The 25592-nt window shown below is 41.4% G+C and overlaps 1 protein-coding gene across 1 annotated transcript; it reads right to left on the bottom strand.

The window, feature by feature from the left end:
• Window positions 1-1488: 1488 nt before the first annotated feature.
• LOC136841244 (uncharacterized) lies at window positions 1489-22190 on the bottom strand. The gene is made up of 4 exons (XM_067108251.1): window positions 21925-22190; window positions 16615-16673; window positions 15646-15713; window positions 1489-3777 (listed from the first exon to the last, which is right to left on the bottom strand). Exons 2-4 carry the CDS (start codon window positions 16652-16654, stop codon window positions 3037-3039), a joined length of 849 nt encoding a protein of 282 aa, XP_066964352.1. The 5' UTR covers window positions 16655-16673; window positions 21925-22190; the 3' UTR covers window positions 1489-3036.
• Between the last annotated feature and the right edge of the window lie 3402 nt (window positions 22191-25592).

Raw genomic sequence — 25592 nt, 5'->3', positions numbered from 1 at the left:
GAACATGTGGGCACGGGGCAATAGGCATACAGATATGTTTCGTGAGTCTGCAAGATATGATGAAGGAGGAGTTTCTCAGTTTCTAAAATCTCCCTGGCAGCATGGACACTCAAAAAATAACTTTGTCTTCTTCTTGGAAATCTGGGCTAGCATTTGTCTTCCCTCCTAGGAGAATGTGTCGTTCTGCACTTTCTGTCGTCTCACTACTTTCACTGTTGAAGCTGAAGGAGGAGGAGCTCTCACTCATTCGAGGTTGATCAGGATCCCCAGGATGCTCTTTATCCACTTCTTTCGAATATTCCTGTGTGTTTATGCTGACATCACCACCTTGAACAGTAACTTCTGCCGCTATATTGGCGTCTTTCGATTTCTGCGACTTACGGCTCTCATAGCTTGTGACAAAACTCCAATTGTCGCTACATATCTCTTCAAAAGTCTTTGCTTTACTCTTAAGTGCTTCCATTTTGTGTATAGCTGAGCTATCAGCTATCTGCTGTCGCTTTCTGACTGGAACCATCCCACTTTCATTTCCAAGACAAGTCAAATTCTCTTGCACGACAAGATTATTGTCTGATAATTCCATCTCTTCTGAACGTATAAATTCGTTAAGCTTCTCTGGAGAGCCAAAAAATTCCTTCGATTTAAGGACAGGATAATAATCTCCACTAAAGTCATCAACACTTTCAAGAACAGAATGATTTCGAATGACAGTGACTGATTCGGTGGCGGTACACTCAAATGTTTCATTTCTATGTGGAAGGCAAGCTGTTTTCTCTTCTGAAGTCACAGCAAGGTCGCTTACAACAACGTACTCTACTTCCTCTGCTAGGCTAGCCCAAGATGCATTTGCAATCAGGTCATCACAGTTCTCTTTCTCTGTTTTGATCTTTCTAGCTCCCAAATAGTTTTTGCTCTCACCAGTAGGAGTTGCTGAAGCTCTACAGAAGTTTACAGATGAACACTCAGGGATATCTTGCAGAGACCCTGCACATGCATTTGGCTTTTTGGATAAGCAAGAGTCCTTACCCAATACTGAGGAGGTACTTGGCCCTGTTACAGATGATTTTTGCACTAATGAGTTTGTCTCTTCCTTTAAAGCTACAGTAGATTTCAATTTTGTCTCGAGACCCTCCTGGAGTTTTAAGGTATCAGCACTTTTTCCTTCACAGATCATCTGTGTCTTTTGTGCTGTTGCTTTGTGCTTTTCAATTTGGGATGCCCCACTTTCTATGGAAGGCAATACAGATTCTTGTCCACTTATTACAGACAGGACTTCCCCTGATACAAAGCTGTATTCCTGTTCAGAGTGCTCTCTCTGCATCATCATAAGATTTTCAACTGACCCTTGATATTTCTCAGACACTGAATTTTGAGTTCTTGTGAATGTATCATCAATTTTCTTACAATGCTTCAATCTACGGTGAAAAGTAATGTTTTTTTGACTCAGGACAACTTCCGTCCATGTTTACTGTGGAATGAAGATGCACTTTTAAGAATTTTCCTCATGTATGCTGCAATTACCTTTTCACGCCTCGTCTTTTTAAGTGTAAAAAACCTAGTGCAAGATGCTTTGAAAGACTTGTGGTTCACATAAAATTTAGTCCCAGTAGTATCTTGTGTCACTGGGCATTCTATCCCCTGTGAAGAATGGGCAAATGAAGCTGGATTATTAACACAATTATAAAGCTTTCCAGAGATTACAGTCTCTAATGGATTCCCATTACTAAACATTCTTTTCTTATTTTTCAAGATTTTTTTATCCTTTATTTTGCAAAAAGCAGCAGCCGTCCCTTTGCTTAATCTCGTGTGAGATAGGAATTCACTATCTCGTGTACTTACTTCACATACATCAACCTGCCCTTCCTCCTCAGTGACAACAAGTCTACCAGAGGAGTTATCAATGAATGACAGATTTTCTTGATGACAATCCTTTCTATCACTGTTTTCTTTAGCCATATAAGTTTCACAAAAAGACAAATCACTTTCTTGGGAATTAAATTCAGTGAGGTCATGGATAGGGCCTTTTATAACTAATACGCTCACCTTGCTTTCCAAAGTATCCACGGTTGGAGTTGTTTCACTGCTTTCTATGTGACTCACTCTGTCATTGTTTCTGGGTTTCAAAACATCAATAGGCCTGCTGGTTCCTGTCTTTACCTCACAATAACTTCCACCATTCTTACGTGCGGACTGTTGGTCCTCTTCATTACTTGAACAAACCCTTTCTATTTCTGATGCATTATCTTTAATCAAAACATTAGCTTCCACAATGGATTGTTTTGGAGCAATGTCAACTCCTTCCAGTTCCCTCTGGTTTCAAATTCTGAAAATTTTTCTTTTCACTTTGGTTATTTACATGGTCATGAATTTTTTCATGTTGACTACTTCTAAGGGTCCAGCCATTGCATTCATTCATTACAGCATCAATATTTTCAGTAAACTTTCTCTCTGACTTGAATCTGAAGGCTCTGAATTCAGTTGGAATGATGCATTTTTTCAAAAGTTCTTCAGTTAGAGTAGTGCATTCTTCAATAGGTTCATCTTTTATTACAACTTCAGAAGTCAAACACTGCTGTTCAGATGTAGTACATAGCTTAATCTGACAAGATGCCAGATCTCGATCAAAAGCCACTATCCTGCATGACTGTTGTTGTCCTATTGACTTCAGAAATAAAACTTGTCTCATGTTGCCCATTAATGGGTACATCTTTGATCGATGTTTGGTTTTCGTCCAGAACACACCATCTTCTCGCCTCTGAAAAATCATCTTCTCCATCAGACACATCTTCCTTGATGATTGAGTCCCTGGTAGTGATCACTTCAGGAGTAATGTTTCCATTATCTGAAGTGCCTGATGCATGCAAACTGGCAGAGGCTATCTGGTCCACATACATGCACAATTCACCTTTAGCTGACAGATTGAAAGGAGCTACAGGTTGTTGTTCATTAGCATCTGCTTCATTCTGTACATTATCCCTCTTGGAGCGTGTTTCAGCATCAGAATTTACTAATGGTCTCCTACCAGGAGAAAGTGGTTTAACCGAAAGCGATAGTGCCTGGTGCCTGTTCCCCTGAAGCGCAGTAGTGGCAAAGGGCTAGCAGTACCCTCACACAATGGAGAAACAAAGCTGGAATACCCTGCAAGTGCATTTCCAATTGTTGGCCAATGCTTTCAAATCCTAACAATTCTAAACTTCGTGAAACAGATATGAACTTTGGGACGAGACACTTTTTGATGCGAAAGCTTTCCCTGTACATAAGCCGAATGCACAGGTCCATAATTTCCTGATCAACCCCTTCAACGATCAGAGTCAGCGATCCATTCCCACACACTGTGACAGCCATGGCAATTCTAGACTGACTCTCCTTGTCTGCTCCTGTCACGCAGCATCCATCAGAAGCATCGCCGGGGTCTTTTCTCCATCTAGCCGGATCGACTTGCGGGTTAGGCTTCTTTGAGAGAGGTGATTTCCCAGCGGAAAATCCAGATACTTTCTTAGCAGGATCGATGAACAGGACATCGATGAGTGACAACGTCGACCTGGACGTCGTCTGCTGCTGCCGCTGAAACTGTTGGTGCTGGTTGTTCTGACTACCTGAGAGAAAACTCTCATCGAGATTTTCCACCTCGACTCTGCATCTAGGACGCAGGAGGCGACGCTGAACGCGGTCTGATTTCAGAAGCTTGCAAATTGGAGGCGAGGCTGCCGCTACGATTGGCGAGTGGGCAGAGTAGAGTTTGCCGTCACATTTGATGCACAGATCGGCAAACAGTTCCTGGAAAGCCATGTGGTACATAAGGAACAAATGCCAGCAGATGAAACACTGAGCAATATATATAAACGGAATAAAAATCAAATAAGCACTCGCCTTCAAAACTCTCCAAGTTATTCCTATAATTTCAGTGAAGGGTAAAGAAAGGAACTATTAATTTAACGAGTCTTATTCATCAAGGAATAAGTAAAACGCACAGACACACACACAAACGCATACAATTCTGGTAATGTCACAATGGGCAATCCTCGATGAAATGCTTGCATTAAGAGAACTATGAGCGGAAAAAAATACGTTTACAAATCATACGTATTCGAAAACCAGACGTAAAATACACTTCCACTATGTAAAGTACATTTTTAATCTGATTACTGTCTGACCCTCTGCCAAAGTTGAATATTTGCAAGTAAGAGGAAGTAAAAGAAATACAGAAAGAAGAGATCCCACTCACTTATTTAAAAAATTGAATAATAAATAAATATAAATATACTGAAATGCAAGGTGAATAGTATTAGGGTAGGTATGCATTGCACTTTCTCTTGAACTTTCACCCATTCACGCACCAAAATCATTTCTGGCGATCAAAGGCCACTGAAAAACCCCTTCAGTAGGAATTAAAAAAATGCAGGGTTAACTACACCTGAGCAAAGAACCATACGAAGAAAAAAGTGTTAGAAAAATTCCTGTTATCTTTTGGAGTGTTCGAATTTCATGGCTTTACTTTTGTCATATGACATCTTATCAATTAGTGGTAAAGTCTGCAATAGAACATAATAACGTTTGCATTCTATGATATGCACTTGAAGAACGTCATTTTTGCACTTTATGATATGCACATGAAGAACATAATTTTTGCACTCTATGATATGCACTTGAAGAACATCACATTTGCACTCTATGATATGCACTTGAAGAACATCACATTTGCACTCTATGATATGCACTTGAAGAACATCACTTTTGCACTCTATGATATGCACTTGAAGAACATCACTTTGGCACTCTATGATATGCACTTGAAGAACATCACATTTGCACTCTATGATATGCACTTGAAGAACATCACTCTGGCACTCTATGATATGCACTTGAAGAACATCACTCTGGCACTCTATGATATGCACTTGAAGAACATCACTCTGGCACTATATGATATGCACTTGAAGAACATCACTCTGGCACTCTATGATATGCACTTGAAGAACATCACAGAACATTGAAGAACATCTCTGGCACTCTATGATATGCACTTGAAGAACATCACATTTGCACCCTATGATATGCACTTGAAGAACATCACAATGGCACTCTATGAACATCACATCACTTTGCACTCTATGATATGCACTTAAAGAACATCACATTTGCTCTCTATGATATGCACTTCACATTTGAAGAACATCACACATTTGCACTCTATGATATGCACTTGAAGAACATCACATTGGCACTCTATGATATGCACTTGAAGAACATCACTTGGCACTCTATGATATGCACTTGAAGAACATCACTTTGCTGGCACTCTATGATATGCACTTGAAGAACATCACTCTGGCACTCTATGATATGCACTTAAAGAACATCACATTTGCACTCTATGATATGCACTTGAAGAACATCACACTGGCACTCTAAATATGCACTTAAAGAACATCACTTTGCACTCTATGATATGCACTTAAAGAACATCACATTTGCACTCTATGATATGCACTTGAAGAACATCACTCTGGCACTCTATGATATGCACTTGAAGAACATCACATTTGCACTCTATGATATGCACTTGAAGAACATCACTCTGGCACTCTATGATATGCACTTGAAGAACATCACTCTGGCACTCTATGATATGCACTTGAAGAACATCACTCTGGCACTCTATGATATGCACTTGAAGAACATCACATTTGCACTCTATGATATGCACTTGAAGAACATCACTCTGGCACTCTATGATATGCACTTGAAGAACATCACATTGGCACTCTATGATATGCACTTAAAGAACATCACTCTGGCACTCTATGATATGCACTTGAAGAACATCACTCTGGCACTCTATGATATGCACTTAAAGAACATCACATTTGCACCCCTACTCTATGATATGCACTTGAAGAACATCACTCTGGCACTCTATGATATGCACTTAAAGAACATCACATTTGCACTCTCTATGATATGCACTTGAAGAACATCACACTGGCACTCTATGATATGCACTTGAAGAACATCACTCTGGCACTCTATGATATGCACTTGAAGAACATCACTCTGGCACTCTATGATATGCACTTGAAGAACATCACTCTGGCACTCTATGATATGCACTTGAAGAACATCACTCTGGCACTCTATGATATGCACTTATGAAGAACATCACTGCACTCTATGATATGCACTTGAAGAACATAACTCTGGCACTCTATGATATGCACTTAAAGAACATCACATTTGCACCCTATGATATGCACTTAAAGAACATCACTCTGGCACTATATGATATGCACTTGAAGAACATCACTCTGGCACTCTATGATATGCACTTGAAGAACATAACTCTGGCACTCTATGATATGCACTTAAAGAACATCACATTTGCACTCTATGATATGCACTTGAAGAACATCACTCTGGCACTCTATGATATGCACTTAAAGAACATCACATTTGCACTCTATGATATGCACTTAAAGAACATCACTCTGGCACTCTATGATATGCACTTAAAGAACATCACATTTGCTCTCTATGATATGCACTTGAAGAACATCACTCTGGCACTCTATGATATGCACTTGAAGAACATCACTCTGGCACTCTATGATATGCACTTGAAGAACATCACACTGGCACTCTATGATATGCACTTGAAGAACATCACTCTGGCACTCTATGATATGCACTTGAAGAACATCACTCTGGCACTCTATGATATGCACTTGAAGAACATCACTCTGGCACTCTATGATATGCACTTGAAGAACATCACTCTGACACTCTATGATATGCACTTAAAAACATCACTTTGCACTCTATGATATGCACTTGAAGAACATCACACTGGCACTCTATGATATGCACTAAAGAACATCACTCTGGCACTCTATGATATGCACTTAAAGAACATCACATTTGCACTCTATGATATGCACTTGAAGAACATCACTCTGGCACTCTATGATATGCACTTGAAGAACATCACTCTGGCACTCTATGATATGCACTTGAAGAACATCACTCTGGCACTCTATGATATGCACTTGAAGAACATCACTCTGGCACTCTATGATATGCACTTGAAGAACATCACTCTGGCACTCTATGATATGCACTTAAAGAACATCACATTTGCACTCTATGATATGCACTTGAAGAACATCACACTGGCACTCTATGATATGCACTTAAAGAACATCACTCTGGCACTCTATGATATGCACTTGAAGAACATCACATTTGCACTCTATGATATGCACTTGAAGAACATCACACTGGCACTCTATGATATGCACTTAAAGAACATCACTCTGGCACTCTATGATATGCACTTAAAGAACATCACATTTGCACTCTATGATATGCACTTAAAGAACATCACTCTGACACTCTATGATATGCACTTGAAGAACATCACACTGGCACTCTATGATATGCACTTGAAGAACATCACACTGGCACTCCATGATATGCATTTGAAGAACATCTCCCTTGCACTGCATGTACCAGCACAAGATTGACATTACCGCAAGGTATCATTTCTACCTCACTGATCTCTACCAGAGGAGAGATTATACCGTAATAGTTAACAACAATAAATAAAGAAGGGAAATGGTATACACAACTATACAGGCGTCCATCTAAACTCCTTTTCCCCTTGTAACAAGCGGCTCTTGAGTTTTAACCCTCGTGGTTCCTACTAAATCTGTTTGCCCTTTTTCCAACCCACTGCAGACAGCTAATTAAAAAAACAGCATACAAGTTTAACAGAAAGGATATTGAAGGCAGGTCTTCTTGTTAGTTATAATGCCGTTAAGATTGCGAGTATATGTATTTAATATGCATACATATATATATATATATATATATATATATATATATATATATATATATATATATATATATATATATATATATATATATATTATATATATATATATATATATATATATATATATAATATATATATCCCTATAGCAAATAAAAGGGTATATATATATATATATATATATATATGTATATATATATATGTGTGTGTATTCTTTGTATATTACTTCCTAACAAGCCGCTTCAAGTAAATGGGGTCCTTCACGAGCAAATAAAAGGATAATACCCACTTTCATTCTTTAACTTCAGATAAAACTTCATCTCTTTGCCGAATCACTATTTTTCACCACAGCATATCTTTCCCATCCACAGATATAAACACAAAAAGATTCATCTCAACAGCTTTCGCTTTATTTTTTTAGTACTTATCTTGTAAACTTATTTTCACAAAGGTGTGATAGCTCAGGAATCCGTACTGACCTAAAATGTAAAACTACAGTATTTGCAACATTTTCGAAATTGAGATACGCCACCTGTTGGGCTCGTGAAACACTAATACACGAGTTACTGCAGATTCAGAATGATTCTTCGATGCTTTCCACGAGTATTTAGGGTGTCCCATTTGTAGCATCTGCAAAATCAGTAGCAAGGCAAGGGAGTATCTACCATTTTTCTCAGTTTTGTATTTTTGCAGACACTGCAGTCTTCCATTTTAGGGCAGCGAAGGTCTCTATTCGCCTCTTCTTCTTCTTCTTCTTCTTCTAATTACCTCTTCTTAAATCATCGATTTCCTTTCTTCCATCATCTACACGTCCATTCATTAATCCATGTTTCTGGTTTTCAATGATCCTGTAAAGTCACCAAATCGGCGCCAGGATAGTGTTTCGGCGGCGCCATTAATTAAGTCTCCGCTGAGCTTGTTTTCTTTGGTGACTTCCCGTTTTCTTCAAGCTCAATTAGTCACGCCTAAAACGTGCCAGGTCACGCATTTTAATCATTTTTACTTTATGGTATTTATACGAATGTCACACATTGTGTATCACATGTTTCTTCATTCACAGGCATCAAGACTGTATCTATATTGTAGCTCTGTATGTTTCGTATTGTAATTTGTACTCGTTCACTGCATATTATTGTTTATTGTTTCGACCTCAGGTCACAGTCAATTCCATTGTCTCTCACGGCCCGGCGTCAGTCGGCCGCAATATAAGCTGCCTGGATCTGTAATAAAGTAGCAGTAACTTTTACCTGCTCGTTTCTTTGACACCTTACAGTGGTGACCCCCGGTATCCGGAGCCATTAGCGGACTCACACGGCGACTCAGTCTTGGCTCAGGATTTCTCCAAAACGCTCTTAGCGGCCTAAACACGCTGTAACCAGCGTTTGAGCGTGCTGACTCGTCAGCGTACCCCACCAGCGTCACTAGCGGAACCACACGGCGCACGAAAAGTGCGTGCTGACGCGAGTACCCCACTCCAGTAAGGGGTCAAAGGAGCGAGCATGGACGCGATATCCCCTCCTTCATGCAGTTAAACGCGACCCGCGACCCCGAGGTTTACCTACCTCCCATCACAGCCGCGCCCGCCCCGCATCGAGGCCCTCCCGCAACTCCACACCAGCGCCCCGAACACACGACGGCCGGGCAACACAATCGCGGGCGCCACCGTAAAGCTGCCGCTGTTTACGCAGGGGAACCCATCGATGTGGCTGCGCGGGGTGGAGAGCCACTTCAGAATCGCGGACCTCACGGACGAAATCCTACAGGCCGACACAGTGCTCAACGCCCTTCCGGAGGACGTGTACAGAAAACTCATCTCGTGAGTACCCGAAACACACACCCTCACATACAGCACCACAAAAAGTTCCTCCTCGAAGCTTGCTCCTGCCCATCGCCGAGCGGGCCGCCCGTGCTATCGACCTTGCCAATAATCCACGCCACGACCTCAATCCAAGAGACGCTTGGGCATGGTCGTAGATCTCCTGTCAATACCAGTCTTGGGTGACACAAACAAGCGGCAGGAGATAAGCTTCATCGGAAATCTTCCTTCGTCAACTCCTCCCGGAAGTCAGCAACCAGATCGCTCACCCCTACACCATGCCTGTCGAGGACCTCATAGAGGCGGCACAACACCTCACAGACTCCGTCAAGGCTTCACAGCGGCTAAAACCGGCCACACAGCCGGTCAGCTCCGTCCAGCCTGAAGAGGACGTAGAGCAGCCCGTCAACGCCATCGCCAACAGACGTCCACCGAACCACAGCAGACGGAGGTCCCGGGCTTCTGTCGCTACCACAAGTGGTTCGGAAAGGACGCCCGAAACTGCCTGCCGCCCTGCTCGTTCACCCGTTCAAAAAACGGGGGTGGCAGCGCCAGCAGGACAGGCCGCCATGGCAGCCGAAGAACCCAGGGCCTCAAAAACAGTAGGTTTTACGTCCGCGACACCGTCTCCGGCAGGATGATGCTGGTCGACACAGGAGCCTTTAAGTCGGTCTTCCCAGCATCCAGAGAGGACCGCAACCAGACACCAGACCAGCCGCTTTCTGACGGCCGCCAACGAACCCCCCATCCTCTCCTACGGCACCAGGCTCCTGTCGTTCTCCATCCTGGCCAGAGTTACTCCTGGGACTTCATCGTCGCGGACGTGGGAACCCCACTCCTGGGGCCGATTTTCTGGCGCACTTCGGCCTGCTTAGTCGGCGTGGGGCGCAAGCGCCTCCTCGATACCGACTCCTGCCGGTCTCTCTCCCGTTAACGGCGGGACCCAGACCCACCATCAGCGCCGTCGCCCCACCAGTATGCACACCTTCTGTCGGAGTTCCCGAGGTATTTAAGCCCGAGCCGCCAAGTCCCCGGGGCCCCAGCCAAGCACGGCATATACCACCATATAGTGACTAAAGGGCCCCGACATGCGAAGTTCCGAGGCTTCCCCCTCAGCGCCTTCAGGAGGCGAAAAAGCATTCGGGAGATGGAACAGATGGGCATCTGCAGGAAAGCCTCCAGTCCATGGGCCTCCCCCTCCACATGGTGCAGAAACCGGACGGCTCCTGGAGACCCTGCACGGCGACTACAGGCGGCTCAACATTGCAACGGAGCCCGACCACTACCCTCTACCCAATATGCAAGACCTCACGGCCTCCTTTCACGGGGCCAAAATATTCACTAAATTGGACCTTCTTAAATCTTATTTCCAGGTACCTGTTGCGCCAGAGGACATACCAAAGACAGCCATCATCACGCCCCCTTAATCCTATGTTCGCCTTCTCCACCTTCGGGCTGAGGAACGCCGGGCCACCTTCCAGCGGCTCATGGACAGCATCCTGGGGACCTAAAATTCTGCGTCTGCTATCGACGACATTCTCATATTTTCCAGGTCTCACAGCGAACACCAGAGGCACATCAAAGCAGTCCTCCAGCGCCTCCAAGAAAAACGGCCTCGTCGTCCGTTTTGACAAGTGTACCTTCGGTGTCCAGAAAGCAGAATTCCTGGGTCATGAGGTGTCTCCGACAGGCGTCCGCCCTCTCACATCGAAAGTGGCAGCCGTGGCCAAGTTCCCGACACCCACCTCCATCAAGGCCGTCCAGGAGTTCCTTGGGATGGTAAACTTCTACAGGCGGTTCATCCCGGGATCGCGCGACACCACCCCCCTGACGGAAGTCCTGAAAGGTCAACCGAAGTCCCTGTCTTGGGGACCCAGCCAGCAGGCCTTTTCCTGACGAAGGCCGCCCTCACCAAGGCAACCGCCTTGGCACACCAGATCCCAAGGCTCCTCCAGCTGACGACAGACGCCAGTAACGTTGCCTGCGGTGCTGTTCTGGAGCAAATCATCAACGGCGCCCCCAGCCCATCGCCTTCTTCAGCAAGAAGTTCAGTCCCGCAGAGTCCCGCTACAGCACCTTCGACGGGAACTCTGCGCGATGTACCGCGCAGTTCGGCACTTCAAGTTCCTCCTGGAGGACGCCCTTACAATCTTCACAGACCACCAGCCACTGGTTCACGCCTTCCGAAGCAGGGGGACGCATGGTCTTCCAGACAGCAGCGCCACCTCTCAGCCATAGCCGAATTTACCTGTTCCGTCAGGTACCTCCCCGGCAAGAAAATCCACAGCAGACGCCCTCTCAGAGTCGAGTTGAACGCAGTGCAGCTTGGTGTAGATTACCAGGACCTTGCCAGAGAACAGGCCGCTGACCCAGAAACCCCAGCATGCCGCACCGCCATCACATCCCTCAAGTGGGACGTGACCCTCGCCCCCGGAGGCCCCAGCCTGCTCTGTGACATCAGCACAGGCCAGCCCACGCCCTTTGGTTCCAGCCTCACGCCGCCGCCAGGTATTCGACATCATTCACGGCCTCTCACCCCTCCGGCAGGACCACGGCCAAACTGCTTTCAAAAAGTTCGTCTGGCACGGGTGCAAAAGGACGCCACAGCCTGGGCAAAACAGTGCCTGCAGTGACAGACCAGTAAAGTGGGTCGTCACACGCAGTCGGGGGTGGCGAGTTCCCACAGCCAGGGCGCCGCTTCGGCCACATCCATCGACGTCGGGGCCCCTTCCCCATCAGGCGGATCCAGATACCTCCTCACGGTGGTAGACCTTTCGACGAGGTGGCCCGCCACACCCATGCAAGAAGCCACCGCCAGCGCGTGCGCTGAGGCAATGCTCTCCAGTTGGGTTAGCGTTTGGCGTCCCGGACCACATCACAACCGACAGGGGCCCGCTTTCTCTCCGAGTTCTGGTCTGCCCTGGCTCAACTGCTGGGAACCACGCACCACACCACCACAGCGCCCACAACCCAGCGGCCAACGGCCTGGTTGAACGGTTCCACAGGTCCTTAAAGTCATCCCTCATGGCCCGCTGCACCGCCGAGGACTGGAAACATCAGCTGCCGTGGGTCCTCCTCGGGTTGAGGACCGCCCCAGAGCCGACGGCACCCCATCCGCAGCTGAACAAACCTGGGGAACCCCTCGTGGTGCCAGAGAGCTCGTGACGGATGATCGCCACTCCCATCTCTGCAGAGGCTCCGCGACGTGGCGGCAAGTTCCCCTTGCAGGCGCTCATACATCGACAAAGCAACCACCTTCATGCCGCCACAGCTGTCATCCGCCACCCACGTCTTCGTCAGAGTCGACGCCGTCCGTCCACCACTAACTAAGCCCTGGGGACCCTTCCGCGTGCTGGAGCGGAACAGCAAGCGTTCAGCTGGCACTCCCAGGCAAGAACGACTGGGTTTCCATAGACCGCTAAAGCCCGCCTTCCTGTCGGAGAGTCCCGGCAGCGGCGCAGCACCCCTTCCGCCCAAACGCACTCCAGCACGCCCCTCACCCCGCAGGCGCGGCCGCCCAGGAAGGAACCGCCCAAACAGCAGCCTCACAGGCGGAGGCCCCTCAGTTATCTTCAAGGAGCCGCGGCACCCTTCAGCGTCCCAGCAGGTACAGGGATTAATCAGACGCGTCCCTCGTCTTGGGAGAGTATTTGTAAAGTCACCAAATCGGCGCCAGGATAGTGTTTCGCGGCGCCATTAATTAAGTCTCCGCTGAGCTTGTTTTCTTTGGTGACTTCCCGTTTTCTTCAAGCTCAATTAGTCACGCCTAAAACGTGCCAGGTCACGCATTTTAATCATTTTTACTTTATGGTATTTATACGAATGTCACACATTGTGTATCACATGTTTCTTCATTCACAGGCATCAAGACTGTATCTATATTGTAGCTCTGTATGTTTCGTATTGTAATTTGTACTCGTTCACTGCATATTATTGTTTATTGTTTCGACCTCAGGTCACAGTCAATTCCATTGTCTCTCACGGCCCGGCATCAGTCGGCCGCAATATAAGCTGCCTGGATCTGTAATAAAGTAGCAGTAACTTTTACCTGCTCGTTTCTTTGACACCTTACAATCCTCTAGTTAATCAACTTCTTGCTAAGATTCACTCTAAACTTTCACTAAACAGCAAATACCAAAATCTTTGAAAAGCACTGCAGTTCTTCATACTGTATTCACAATACATACTGTATTCACAATACATACTGTATTCACAATACAACCAAAAGCCAAAGGCATAAAGCATTTGATCGATATATCAAAAATGAACTCTCTACAACTGTGTACTCTAATATTTTCTCGGCACTAAGAAAAGTGATAATAATATATTTCCATTTTCCAATCCCAATGTTAGAATAGAATATACACTTCTGGCCAAAGGCCAAGCGCTGGGACCTATGAGGTCATTCAGCGATGAAACTGACACTGACAGTATTTGAGAGGCGTGACAGGAGGAAAACCTAAAACCTCACAGGTGTATTATAATTATGAATCAATTGGTAGGAGAGGGTGGAAAGGAATATGGAAGAGAGAGAATACGAACGGAGGTACAGTAAAAGGAATGAACGGGGATGCAGCTAGGGGCCGAAGGGACTCTGCGAAGTGCCGTAAGTAATGCCTACAGTACATCCCATGAGGTGCACTGACTGCACAACCTCACGCCTACGGGGAATCCCAATTATAACTTTATCTTCTACGCAAATACGGGTCAAATGTTTCTTATTTCCCTCCTACCTACGACGAATGACAAACTGTAAGACGTGTCACACACAAAACCAACGGGAGAGTCATCAATTACACTGATTTCTTCAATTTGAAGGAAATAACAAAAACCTAACAAAAGCTTACACCACGAATTGAAAAACAGCGGATTACTTCAGAAATAACAGAGCTCTAAAAACTTTAGTTAGCTTACAGTGCTTGTGAAGGCATAATGTTCTTTGGAGACTGCTTGACGTAACTAAATCCAGATAAAAAAAGTAATAGAAAAAGTCATAATTAAATCCAGGTAAAAAAAGTCATAGAAAAAGTCACATAAAAAAAGTCACATAAATCTTTCCTAGATAGTGACCCCCTCAAGGGTTTTAACCTGACATGTATCCAACTCTGCGGCGTGTTTAGCACAAGCCCTTTGGGAATTTCCTTGTAAAGAGAAACAAAAGACTGCAAATATCATAAAGATAATTAATGACCCCAAGAAATATTGTGAATTTTTTCCCTGACTTCATGACCGGCCACCCTAAATTCATGTGACTTTATTCCTGTGACTTTATGACCGGCCACCGAGGTATTACCATACGGGACGGGTGACTTTTGTCACTTGAAATCTGGCCCACTCAAGTGGCGTGAACTCTAAATACGAAATAAAATGCGACAGATATTCAAATGTCACTGTGGCATAACTTGACTTGTTCTGATTTTCAAGATGAAAAATACAAAATTAGAGTATCTTTAAAAAATAAACTTGCCCAAAGGATGCGATACACCGTTATGAAACACACCAACCATAATGAAAACATTAGTTTTAGGAACATGAAAAACAGAGCTTGAGATACATAATATATATATATATATATATATATATATATATATATATATATATATATATATATATATATATATATATATATATATATATATATATATATATATATATATATATATAGTTTGTTTTGAGGAAAATGGGGTTTAATGAATGCGATTTGTTTTGTACCTTACTACCGTTACGGACAGTGATGAGCTGCCTTGCAGTTTCTAAATTCTGATATGTAACCAAATGTAATTAAGAAACAAATCGTAACACAAAGGAAATCCAAATCTTGACGACCTTAGTGCAGCTTATCACCAACATATAATAACCATTACCATTAGCTATATGATTACGTCTCTTGTAACTGTTCTTCGCCTTCAAAATTAAAACAACAATATTTCTATAACGCATGTTACAAGGCCACCTTTCAAAATACTTCAGAAAACACTCACAAACATCTTACAAAACTTACCTTGCCTCTGTATTCTTGAAAGGACTGGAAGTGCAAGGGAGCTTCCAGAACGACTTGCAGCCCACCGCCTGCAAGGAAAAGGAAAATAATGAATATCTACATTTTCTCTCAAGAAAATGAAAATATTTTCAATTTTCTCTTAAGTAAACAGCCTTAACACTCCCATCACACCAACCACGGTTTATATATATATATATATATATATATATATATATATATATATATATATATATAATTTATATAATATATATATTTGTGTGGAAAATATATAATTTTAAGTATGGAATCTTGTTTTCTTACTACTATATACACAAGCTCTTCGTTGGGTGAGTCGGTAGAGCTGCGGACTGGCACTCGCTAGACCAGAGTTCGATTCCCCGCCCAGCTGATGAAGAGTTAGAGGAATTTATTTCTGGTGACAGAAATTCATTTCTCGGTATAATGTGGTTCGGATTCCACAATAAGCTGTAGGTCCCGTTGCTGAGTAACCAATTGATTCTTAGCCACGTAAAATAATCTAATCCTTCCTTGGGGCAAGCCCTCTCTAGGAGAGCTGTTAATCAGCTCAGTGGTCTGGTAAAACTAAGGTATACTAAACTTTTTCTTACTATACACACACACACACACACACGCTACTATATTTAAATTTCTCTCCTTCCCTTCTAACCACACACACACACACACACACACATACATACAAACACTCATTAGTAATTCGTTGGTTCCCTGAAAGGAGAGGCTTCAGAGAAAAAGTAAATCTCTAAATGTTCGATCAAGGACGATCTCCAGTCGAGAAAAAAAGCTTCCACATCCACAAATACGAACCTCAGCGTTTGATATCCGTACAACAGAAGGCTCAACTACTAACAAGTCGACCGCCCGCTGATGACTTTTGCGAGAGAGAGAGAGAGAGAGAGAGAGAGAGAGAGAGAGAGAGAGAGAGAGAGAGAGAGAATGAATGTTCCTTACCGTCTTCATTACCCTCCTGTTCGTCTGGGTTTGAGGCCATATCCTCTGTCTAGATCCACCTGTAACAAAAGAAACTTCTGTAAGTTAAAATTGCTGTGAGAATCCGTATTTAACGCATCCTAATAGCAGATCGTGTGTGTGTGTGCGTGTGTGTGTCGTAACCCAACCGCTCTCAAACCACCTTACTCCACCGGTACTTCCTAAACGTAGCAAGCAAACGCTTTTAACATGTCATATAAATGGCGAACTTTTTGATCCATGAGATAATCAGATCACACACGCGGGAAAGAAGGGACGCGAACCTAACAGAATAGTGCATGACATATATATGGTACTAAAGGTAAGTGTTGCTGACGATTGTTGTGTATGATAAATGTCTATGGGCAGGCGTGAAGTCTTGTTTTAAAACCATTCATCTGACAGAAAGAAAAAAAAGAAAAATAAATAAATAAATAAATAAAAATGCTAAACTAGAATCATAACCTCTTCCTTGAAAATACTATGAGTTAATGCAGTTACATATAATCTCATATAATGTAAATACTGTAAAAATATTTTAAAACAAAATCTCTGATATGGATCCACTCAGTAGAATAACATCTCAGAAAAAAAAACAGAATCGCTAACAGAAATTAAAGTAAAACTCTTCCTAGATTAACCTTCATTATCTATAAAATGATTACCTGTCCTGAAGACTTTAAATAAGACTGATCATACCAAGAAAGTCTTCAGCTGGCAAAGAAGCCTCCCACTGAATTAAGCGCACAAACGTGAAGTTTAAACCCAATTGCCGAATCATCTAGTGAAAATAAAGAATGTTATTACAAAACTAAGTCCAATAAATTAACGCCAAGGAAACTCGCTATGATAAACAATTATAAAACTTAGAGAGAGAGAACGTTCCGATAGCATTGCACAAACGGTCCAGATAGATGTAATAACTTTCTAATTATGATGGACAGTTCTTTTCAAAGTAACGGAATGTCAACAAACATTCCTATCCGCCACTTATATTCACCAAAGTTTAAAAAAAAAAAAAAAAAAAAAAAAAAAAAAAAAAAGGGAGACCAAGAACAATTTAAAGAAGGTGACCCGGTGTACCGGGTCTTTAAACTTCTAAGCATAAGTTAATGAAAGCCCTATGAAAGTTACCTATAATTACAACTACATGATACTTCTCATTACTTTCGAAGTGGCAAATTTGGACTCAGTTGTTAAACCAGCCCAAAATAGGCCTATGTTGAATACCACGTTAAGAGTAAATGCATTCACAGCCACTTAAGAACAAGCTATATACCTCTCGCTCAAATAAATAAATAAATAAATAAATAAATTATATATATATATATACTGTATATATATATACACATTATTCTGCGCACTATTAAACTACCGATTTTATCAGTATGTATATTATGTTTACTTGCATTCCAACGGAAGATATTCCCATTATCCTTGGTTGCATCTAAAAGTACACAATTCCAAACATTAAAACATTGAACAAAATTTAAATGCAAGCAAAATGCCACGGTATTCAAGCAAATGTTTAGCCTAACTTCTAACCTTTTGGTCTTAGCGTTATCTCAATGCAACAAAGAACTGCTGTTCTTGCAGTATCAAATAAGAGCAATAAAGTTCATTCTTAATCACTGAATACAAAATAGTGTCATGTGAGGAATATTTTTATATAGCCGAGACTCCACAGTGAAAGCCTTGACCATTGTTAGTTTTCCTGAACAATCTTTAAAGAGCGCGTGGACTATACCAGCTGCACGCTAGTCCTCCTCGCTTCCTGCTACTAGGGGAGGAGGGGGGGGGCGGGGTTCTCCCTAACCATTTTTCATAACTCCATCCAGTTTTTTATATAGACGTCTCTTTTGATTGTGGGCTTTAATCACTATAACAGAAGTTTTAAATAATATTGATGCATCTTAGTACTATGACTATGGAAGCATAAAGACGTGAAATACTATATTTATAAATATATATACATAGCGTGTGTTTGTTGAGCCATTTGTTTCTGTCCGAACACAAAACTCAACAGTTCATCAGAAGCTCCAGTGTATAATACACTTGATTAATATGGATCTACCTGTATATGCGAACAACAGTAAAAACACTGGCTACAAAAAAAAAAAAATCATGTAGTTCATACAAAATTTGCCTCCATTCTGCATTCACACTCTTACAAAAACAATTTCACCTTATTCAGGCCATAAAGGATTTGAGGAAAGATTCCCTAACAAGTAAAAAAAAAACACTTATCAACGAGAGAGAGAGAGAGAGAGAGAGAGAGAGAGAGAGAGAGAGAGAGAGAGAGAGAGAGAGAGAGTGACAGTAGCCTCATACCACCTTTGGAGCAAAGCGTACCTCGACTGGCTTCTTAGTTAAAACCAGTGCATTGAATATTTATATACTCTCGTGGAATTACTATTCGCTAAGATCACGTGAATTCACATTTAAAATTCAAAATTAAAATGAATAATGTTTCTTCATATACATATCAGAGCTCACAACCTAATTCAACAGAGGCAGAAAGGTCTAGGCTGCGCCTTCCACACAGGCAGAGGCGTGCAAAAATAGTCCATTTAAACAGCTTTCGACAGAAAGTAATGAGACATAACAGTTCATACGTATACACATACAAATACACAAACTGGACGAGCTCGCATACACACACACAAATTATCAGCTTATTTATGCATGTATATTTTATTCCAAAATATGCAGTTACAGTACCATCTCTTAAATAATATGATCCATACACCCACTGTAAACCTTTTCGTAACCATATAGGCCTAAAGTTGAAGGTGTCTTCCCTTGAGAGAGAGAGAGAGAGAGAGAGAGAGAGAGAGAGAGAGAGAGTAGCTCGAAGGATCTGCCTACCGGTTTTCCGATAGTTTTGCGGTGGGGTCGTTAGTCCCATGCCCTTCTCCCCTGAAATGCATCCCTAATCGACTAGCTATCAGGTTTTTCATGGCTTAGGTCAAGAATTGTCGGACTGAAAAGCGCCCTAACCACTTCAGTACTGTGCACATACATGCATAAAAATGCACACACATGTTCATGTCAATCACTGGCATGAATATTTCTTGGTATAACCAGGGCTAATTTCTGAATGGCACATGTGAAAACGAGTGGTTGTCACATTTCGCTTATAAACTGGACCCTTTGTACCCGGACATTTCGTTAAAATGGACAGACACTTTAGCTACTGGGCGTTTCGTTACTAGAACCCTTCGCTACTAGGACATACGCTACCAAAAACTATATTTATTTTATTGGAATGGTAACACATGTTAATAATAATAATGTTAATAATAATAATAATAATAATAATAATAATAATAATAATAATAATAATAATAATAATAATTATAAACTAACGCAAGTGAGAAAAAAAACTTTTTGTTAATTTTACTAGTCAATATCACTTACAAAGTATGTATCATAAAATAAAAATATCATAAAAGAAAAAGTGTTAAAAGAAAATTGACTAATTAAAGTTTCAAGTCATGGGCGATAGCTTGAAGAAAATTCATTTTACATTCAGGGTCGTAGCGATTAATAACATTCAGAATCCTCTGCTTACAATCCTTATGCATTTTTTCTTTTTTTTTTTTGGACGCTGGGTAACCGCAATTTATTTGTATTAATATTCTCGCTCTCGCTATGCTTCCTCGTGTTTCCATATTAAGTAGGGTGTGAGCTTGTAACTGACACCCTAAGGGAGCCATGACACCCTTCTAAGTTAATATTTTTTTGGCATTTCACCGATTGCCCTTTTGTACGCATTCCACAAATCTATAGGAAACAGGGATCTAGTCTTTCCCTCCTTAATCCACGGCCTCGTTCACCACCAATATATTTTGCAGCGAGGTAAGAAACAATTTCTTCTGGGATTTCGGCATCATCAATCAACTCTTCAGAGCGCTCAACAACGTCGTTTTCAGTTACAAACAAATGCCAGTGTTGGGAAACACCGCACTTTCAAATTACAGTCGTCATCTGTCTGCATGGTATCGTTCCTTGTACCCAGCTTGAACTGTATGTTTGTAAACATTCTGGACTAAATGAAATAAACAGCAAGTACCTTCCGTTTCTTGAAAAACAGTCATCAGAGAATTTAAGACTGCTTTTTCAAAATCAACCACAATATGATCTGGCTCGTAATTCTGTACAAGCTTTTTAATTATATAAAAAAGAAGCGTTTGTAAGTGGCGTCGATTTTGTCAGGTAGTGGTGCAAAGAGTCGGGGAACACTCACGTCATTATTTTGAAAATGCGAGGCACATAACGGGTAGTATATTACTGGACAACACTTGAATGTTCCATTGCCTGGCCATACTTTTACAGTTTTTCAAATCCTTTAACCGATCTTCAAATGCAAATACTAAAATCCTTTCCAGATCATCTTCACCTCTGTGTCATATTGCAGAAATAACGACCCATTACTGTACTCAGTTTGGCGTACTCTTCAGGAATCAGATAACCATGCCGTTTTTTGGGGGTTGGAGGCCAATATTTTCCTTTTGCCTCCAACGGCGTATATTAGGGCTTAAATTTGATGCAGAAGGAAGCACATTCATGCAAATTCTTCAATTGAGTAGCAAGCAAAGTACAAGAGGAGTCCTGGGTTCCAAATGCTTTCTGTGGCGGTATGATTATGCTCACCAACTACCTTTATTATCACGTCATTTTCCTCATGCATGTTTGTGGGCAGCTCCGATTTTCTTCCAATATTGCTTAACTATCTCGTCATATTTTCACACATCCACTAACTATTTGCTTTCTTCTGTTCTTCCTCGTCACTATTTTGCTTTTTTTCTTTCATTTATAAATTCGTGGATGGTACATAATAATATCATTCAAATCATCCACTAACTTGATTTTAAACAAGATCGATGGGATGGTAACGAACTGAGTAAATATTTATAACAAGATGTTGCATTGGTGCCTCCATCCTGGATTATTGGTTCAAAGATCGAAACTTGAATTGATCGAAACCTGAATTGTTCATGTTGCAGACCTCGATCAACTAGTTCTGGGCCCGACCTTCAAAAAACTTATCAATATTGGGAACATTTTTTTTTAATTAACAAAATAAATGACACGAATCTACCCTACATCTAATGCACCCATTCGATAAAAGACTTTAAATGTACGTCAGGAAAATATGGACAACAGCCCTTGACGACAGCGTACAGTTTCATCACTGCACAAGCCTACGAGCTTTAACATCTATTTCATTCGTCCCTTCATTCAATTCAACTGTAAAACGAGAACGCCAGACCTTTATCATTTACTTACCGATTGATTCGACAAGAGAAATTTCGAAAAATCGACTAAAATCAATGGAGGGGCGCGGAGCAGGAACCATCCGGCCTAATGTTCCAATTCCCATGAGCAACACTGTCTGTGGATTGGAGGTGCAGAAGATGATGAAGTCGAGGATTTGATGAAATGAGGGAGAATTGTTGGGGGAGGAAATGAGACTTTTGAAATGTAAATTTTCTCTCCATGGTCACAGTCAGGTATTACTGTAACTTTATGATAATCTGCACGAGAATAATAATAATAAAAAAAAAAAACAATTGTTGGAATCTTGGCTGTTGTGGATCTCAATCGCGGCATGATGTAAAGTGTTGCCGTATCGCTGTCCTTTCTTTTTTTTCTTTTGTCTGTCGTAGTAGCCTACATTTCTGGGGCAAATTTTTTTGACATAGAACGCTGGTTATGCTTTGTGAATTGCGTCTTCAGGAGTTAGTTTGTGTAAATCTCGCTATCAAACGATGTATTAAAGACTGTAAAATACGATTATAAAAAATAGACTATTGCACAGTACTTGTGGGTAGTGAGTTTGGAAATACAGATATGTATGGCCGGTAGCATTAACGTCGGGGTAGAGAAGTCAAACTGCAATACTCGGTATATATTTTATGCAGCGAATATCAAGGTAACGCTAACAAAACCGGGAAAACATAACGTTGATAAAATGAATGCGAGAATTTGTTTATTATTTAAAATCCGTAATCATTGTGCAAGAAAGCATTAATGGTCAGTTTTTTTTTTTTTATTGTACCACCTTTCAAATTCGACACAAGCGCTACAGTTGTAACGATTTTTCAGAATAGACCTAATAAGATGACAGGCCTATTAGATAGATCGATTTGGTATGATTTTGTGAAATTTAAGATGTCAAGCCAAGCATTGGGACACTTTCGGCCATTTATCGCATCCAGACAAAGAAAGGTGAGTTGGAGGGGTTGGGAAACTTGATAAAGACTCCCACAAAATAAATGCCTCTTCACAAACTGCATGAAAGGAAGCTTAGCCTGAAGTTTACATCGACTTGGTGAATGAACAAGCGAGCGGAATCTTTTTTTCTTTTTCGAGTTAGAAAAAATGTTCTTTGCGAGAAGCTAAGACCAGAGTTGGTCTGTAGGAAAGCTGGGTTCTTTTCTGGGAAATGACTCGGGGGCCACACGCTTCGTTATAACAGGCGATCTGGATATCGTCCTCGTAGAGGCCTCATGTTTATTCCTTGTTTTTTAGGTGTTTGATTAAGTTTTTATGTTTGGGACAATTCATGAATTTTTATATTAAAAAATCGCTTAAATATTTAATACAATGCCTTCGCTTTTATCCATTGCTTGAATCGTTTTCATTTGTTTATTTTCTTCAAGTACCTCGCACGTTCATTTTCCCTTCAACATCTTTAGGTGATGTTCACTGCGTTGAGAATATTCTCTCTCTCTCTCTCTCTCTCTCTCTCTCTCTCTCTCTCTCTCTCTCTCTCTCTCTCTCTCCAAAACGTTCGCCTGACTGGCCCTTTCTCTGCTCACATCCCTTCATATCTCACGAAAAGGCGCCTTTTGCGGATTGACAATGGAATGTCCAGGTTCCTCGTATAAAAACTGGTTAAATTCTGGACATCACCCACCTGTGCCTGTGACAGCAGGCATGGGAGCAATCTTTGCTGATATGCAAAGGGACATCGCAGTATTTTGGGAGTGTCTGAGATTTTGAAGGTATAAAAAGAGGCTGTTTGGAAGAGTGTGAAATGAAAAGTGATGACAGACGGAAGACTGAAATGTCCCTCGATGCGAAAATTGTAGCAGTAATTTTTTATGTATACACACACACACACACACACAACAGGTTCTTCTCAAGTAACAGCGGATCCGTTTCCTTTGACAGTTCAAAAGGACATTTTTGCTTAAACGCCAGAAAAGTGTTTTGAACAAATTTCTCTTTGTGATTAATCTTTATTTTTTCTTCTTCTTTTTTTTTATTCGCGGGCCATTTAAAAAATTTCCGTTGCTATCTTTGTTGCTGGTAAGTGAAGTCGCTGGTTGAATGTTGGCCAGTTGAAGTCATACTGTTGGAAATCAAGCATCACTAGTTATTCAAAATATTGTTTTTCGTCATTAACTCGAAAACTAGGAAAGTGAAATTAATGATCGCTTCATGAGTTAGGAGGCCTCTTAATGAGCGCAGATTCTCTTCATTAACAAACAGGTGTTGGTAATGACTCCTTTGGAAGCCGGAATGTCTTACGCCTGGTTGTAGCGTCAGTCGTTTATGGTCCTTCATCATCCTATTGATAATAATCCTGAATAAACAATGCAATAAACAATATATATATATATATATATATATATATATATATATATATATATATATATATATAGATAACATATAATATAATATATATATATATATATATATATATATATATATATATATATATATATATATATATATATATATATATATATATATATATATATATATATATATATACATATATATATATATATATACATATATATATGTATATATATATATATATATATATATATATATATATATATATATATATATACTTACTCAAGAGTTGAATCCACTAGTCCCATGCAAACCTCTACCCTGGCTGCAACCTTGTACATTCAACTGAATACCAGGTACAAAATTCACTGATAACTCTCTCTCTCTCTCTCTCTCTCTCTCTCTCTCTCTCTCTCTCTCTCTCTCTCTCTCATAGTCATATTCTCTACTTCCGTTACAGCATAAACCGTTGTGATCTTCTATTGTATTTCACCTTCTATTTTCTAGTTGAACGAGACTGCAAATGCTTATAGCGCCTTTTAATGCATCACCTAATTTGTAGCGCCTCTCCTTTTCTTTTACGAGAAATTTTGATATTTCGTCTTGATTAAGGAGAGGGGTCGACATCTCTCATTCATTTCACGACATGAAACTAATTTGTTTTCATCGTTAATAACCTGAGGAATCAACCACTCCCTTTATACTAGCTCTACCCAGATTCGATCGCCATATTTCCAACTTCAGTTGACATAAATAAATCGATTAGTATTGACTCATTCCATCAATACAAGTTGACATCATATATTTTATTAGTATTGCGATCCCTTTATAGGTGATTAAAAAAACTCGACAGTGACTGACAGGCAATTTAATAATATCACTGACACGGCCAGATTGTTAGAACATCGAGAAACGCGCGTCACGAGATGTCAGCTATGCAAGATGCTCGGTATTTAACTCCATTCCTGTAAATAAGCCCTCTTGGTCATTACTTCAGATGCTCCTTTTCTGAAGGGAAGATTGCACTGCAACTGACAACACTCTGCAGAAGTACTTTCGACTCACTACAACACTCACTCACTGAACTAAACTTGGCAAGGATCCTCCGAAGATGCTTTTGGATGAGAGCGTGACTGACAGCTCGAGTGAATGGGTGGGTGGGTTGGTCCCCTGAAGTCACTCTGAAGGGTGTTTCAGCAGAGGACAGTCACTGGCGCAGTCTCGTGTGTACTGTAGGTAGGGGCTTCGACGAACTGCTGCTGTTGAGGTTTTTCTTGAAGGTGTATCAGCGACTAATGTGAAATTTTCCAGCACTCTGGGGTCATTCTTAGTTCAGGAGTTTAAATACGAATAGCTGTTGTCTCGTC

This window comes from Macrobrachium rosenbergii, chromosome 8 (assembly GCF_040412425.1).
Source record: "Macrobrachium rosenbergii isolate ZJJX-2024 chromosome 8, ASM4041242v1, whole genome shotgun sequence".
Classification (NCBI taxonomy): Eukaryota; Metazoa; Arthropoda; class Malacostraca; order Decapoda; family Palaemonidae; genus Macrobrachium; species Macrobrachium rosenbergii.
The sequence above is the reverse complement of the archived record's forward strand: the minus strand, read 5'-3'. Positions and strand labels throughout refer to the sequence as shown.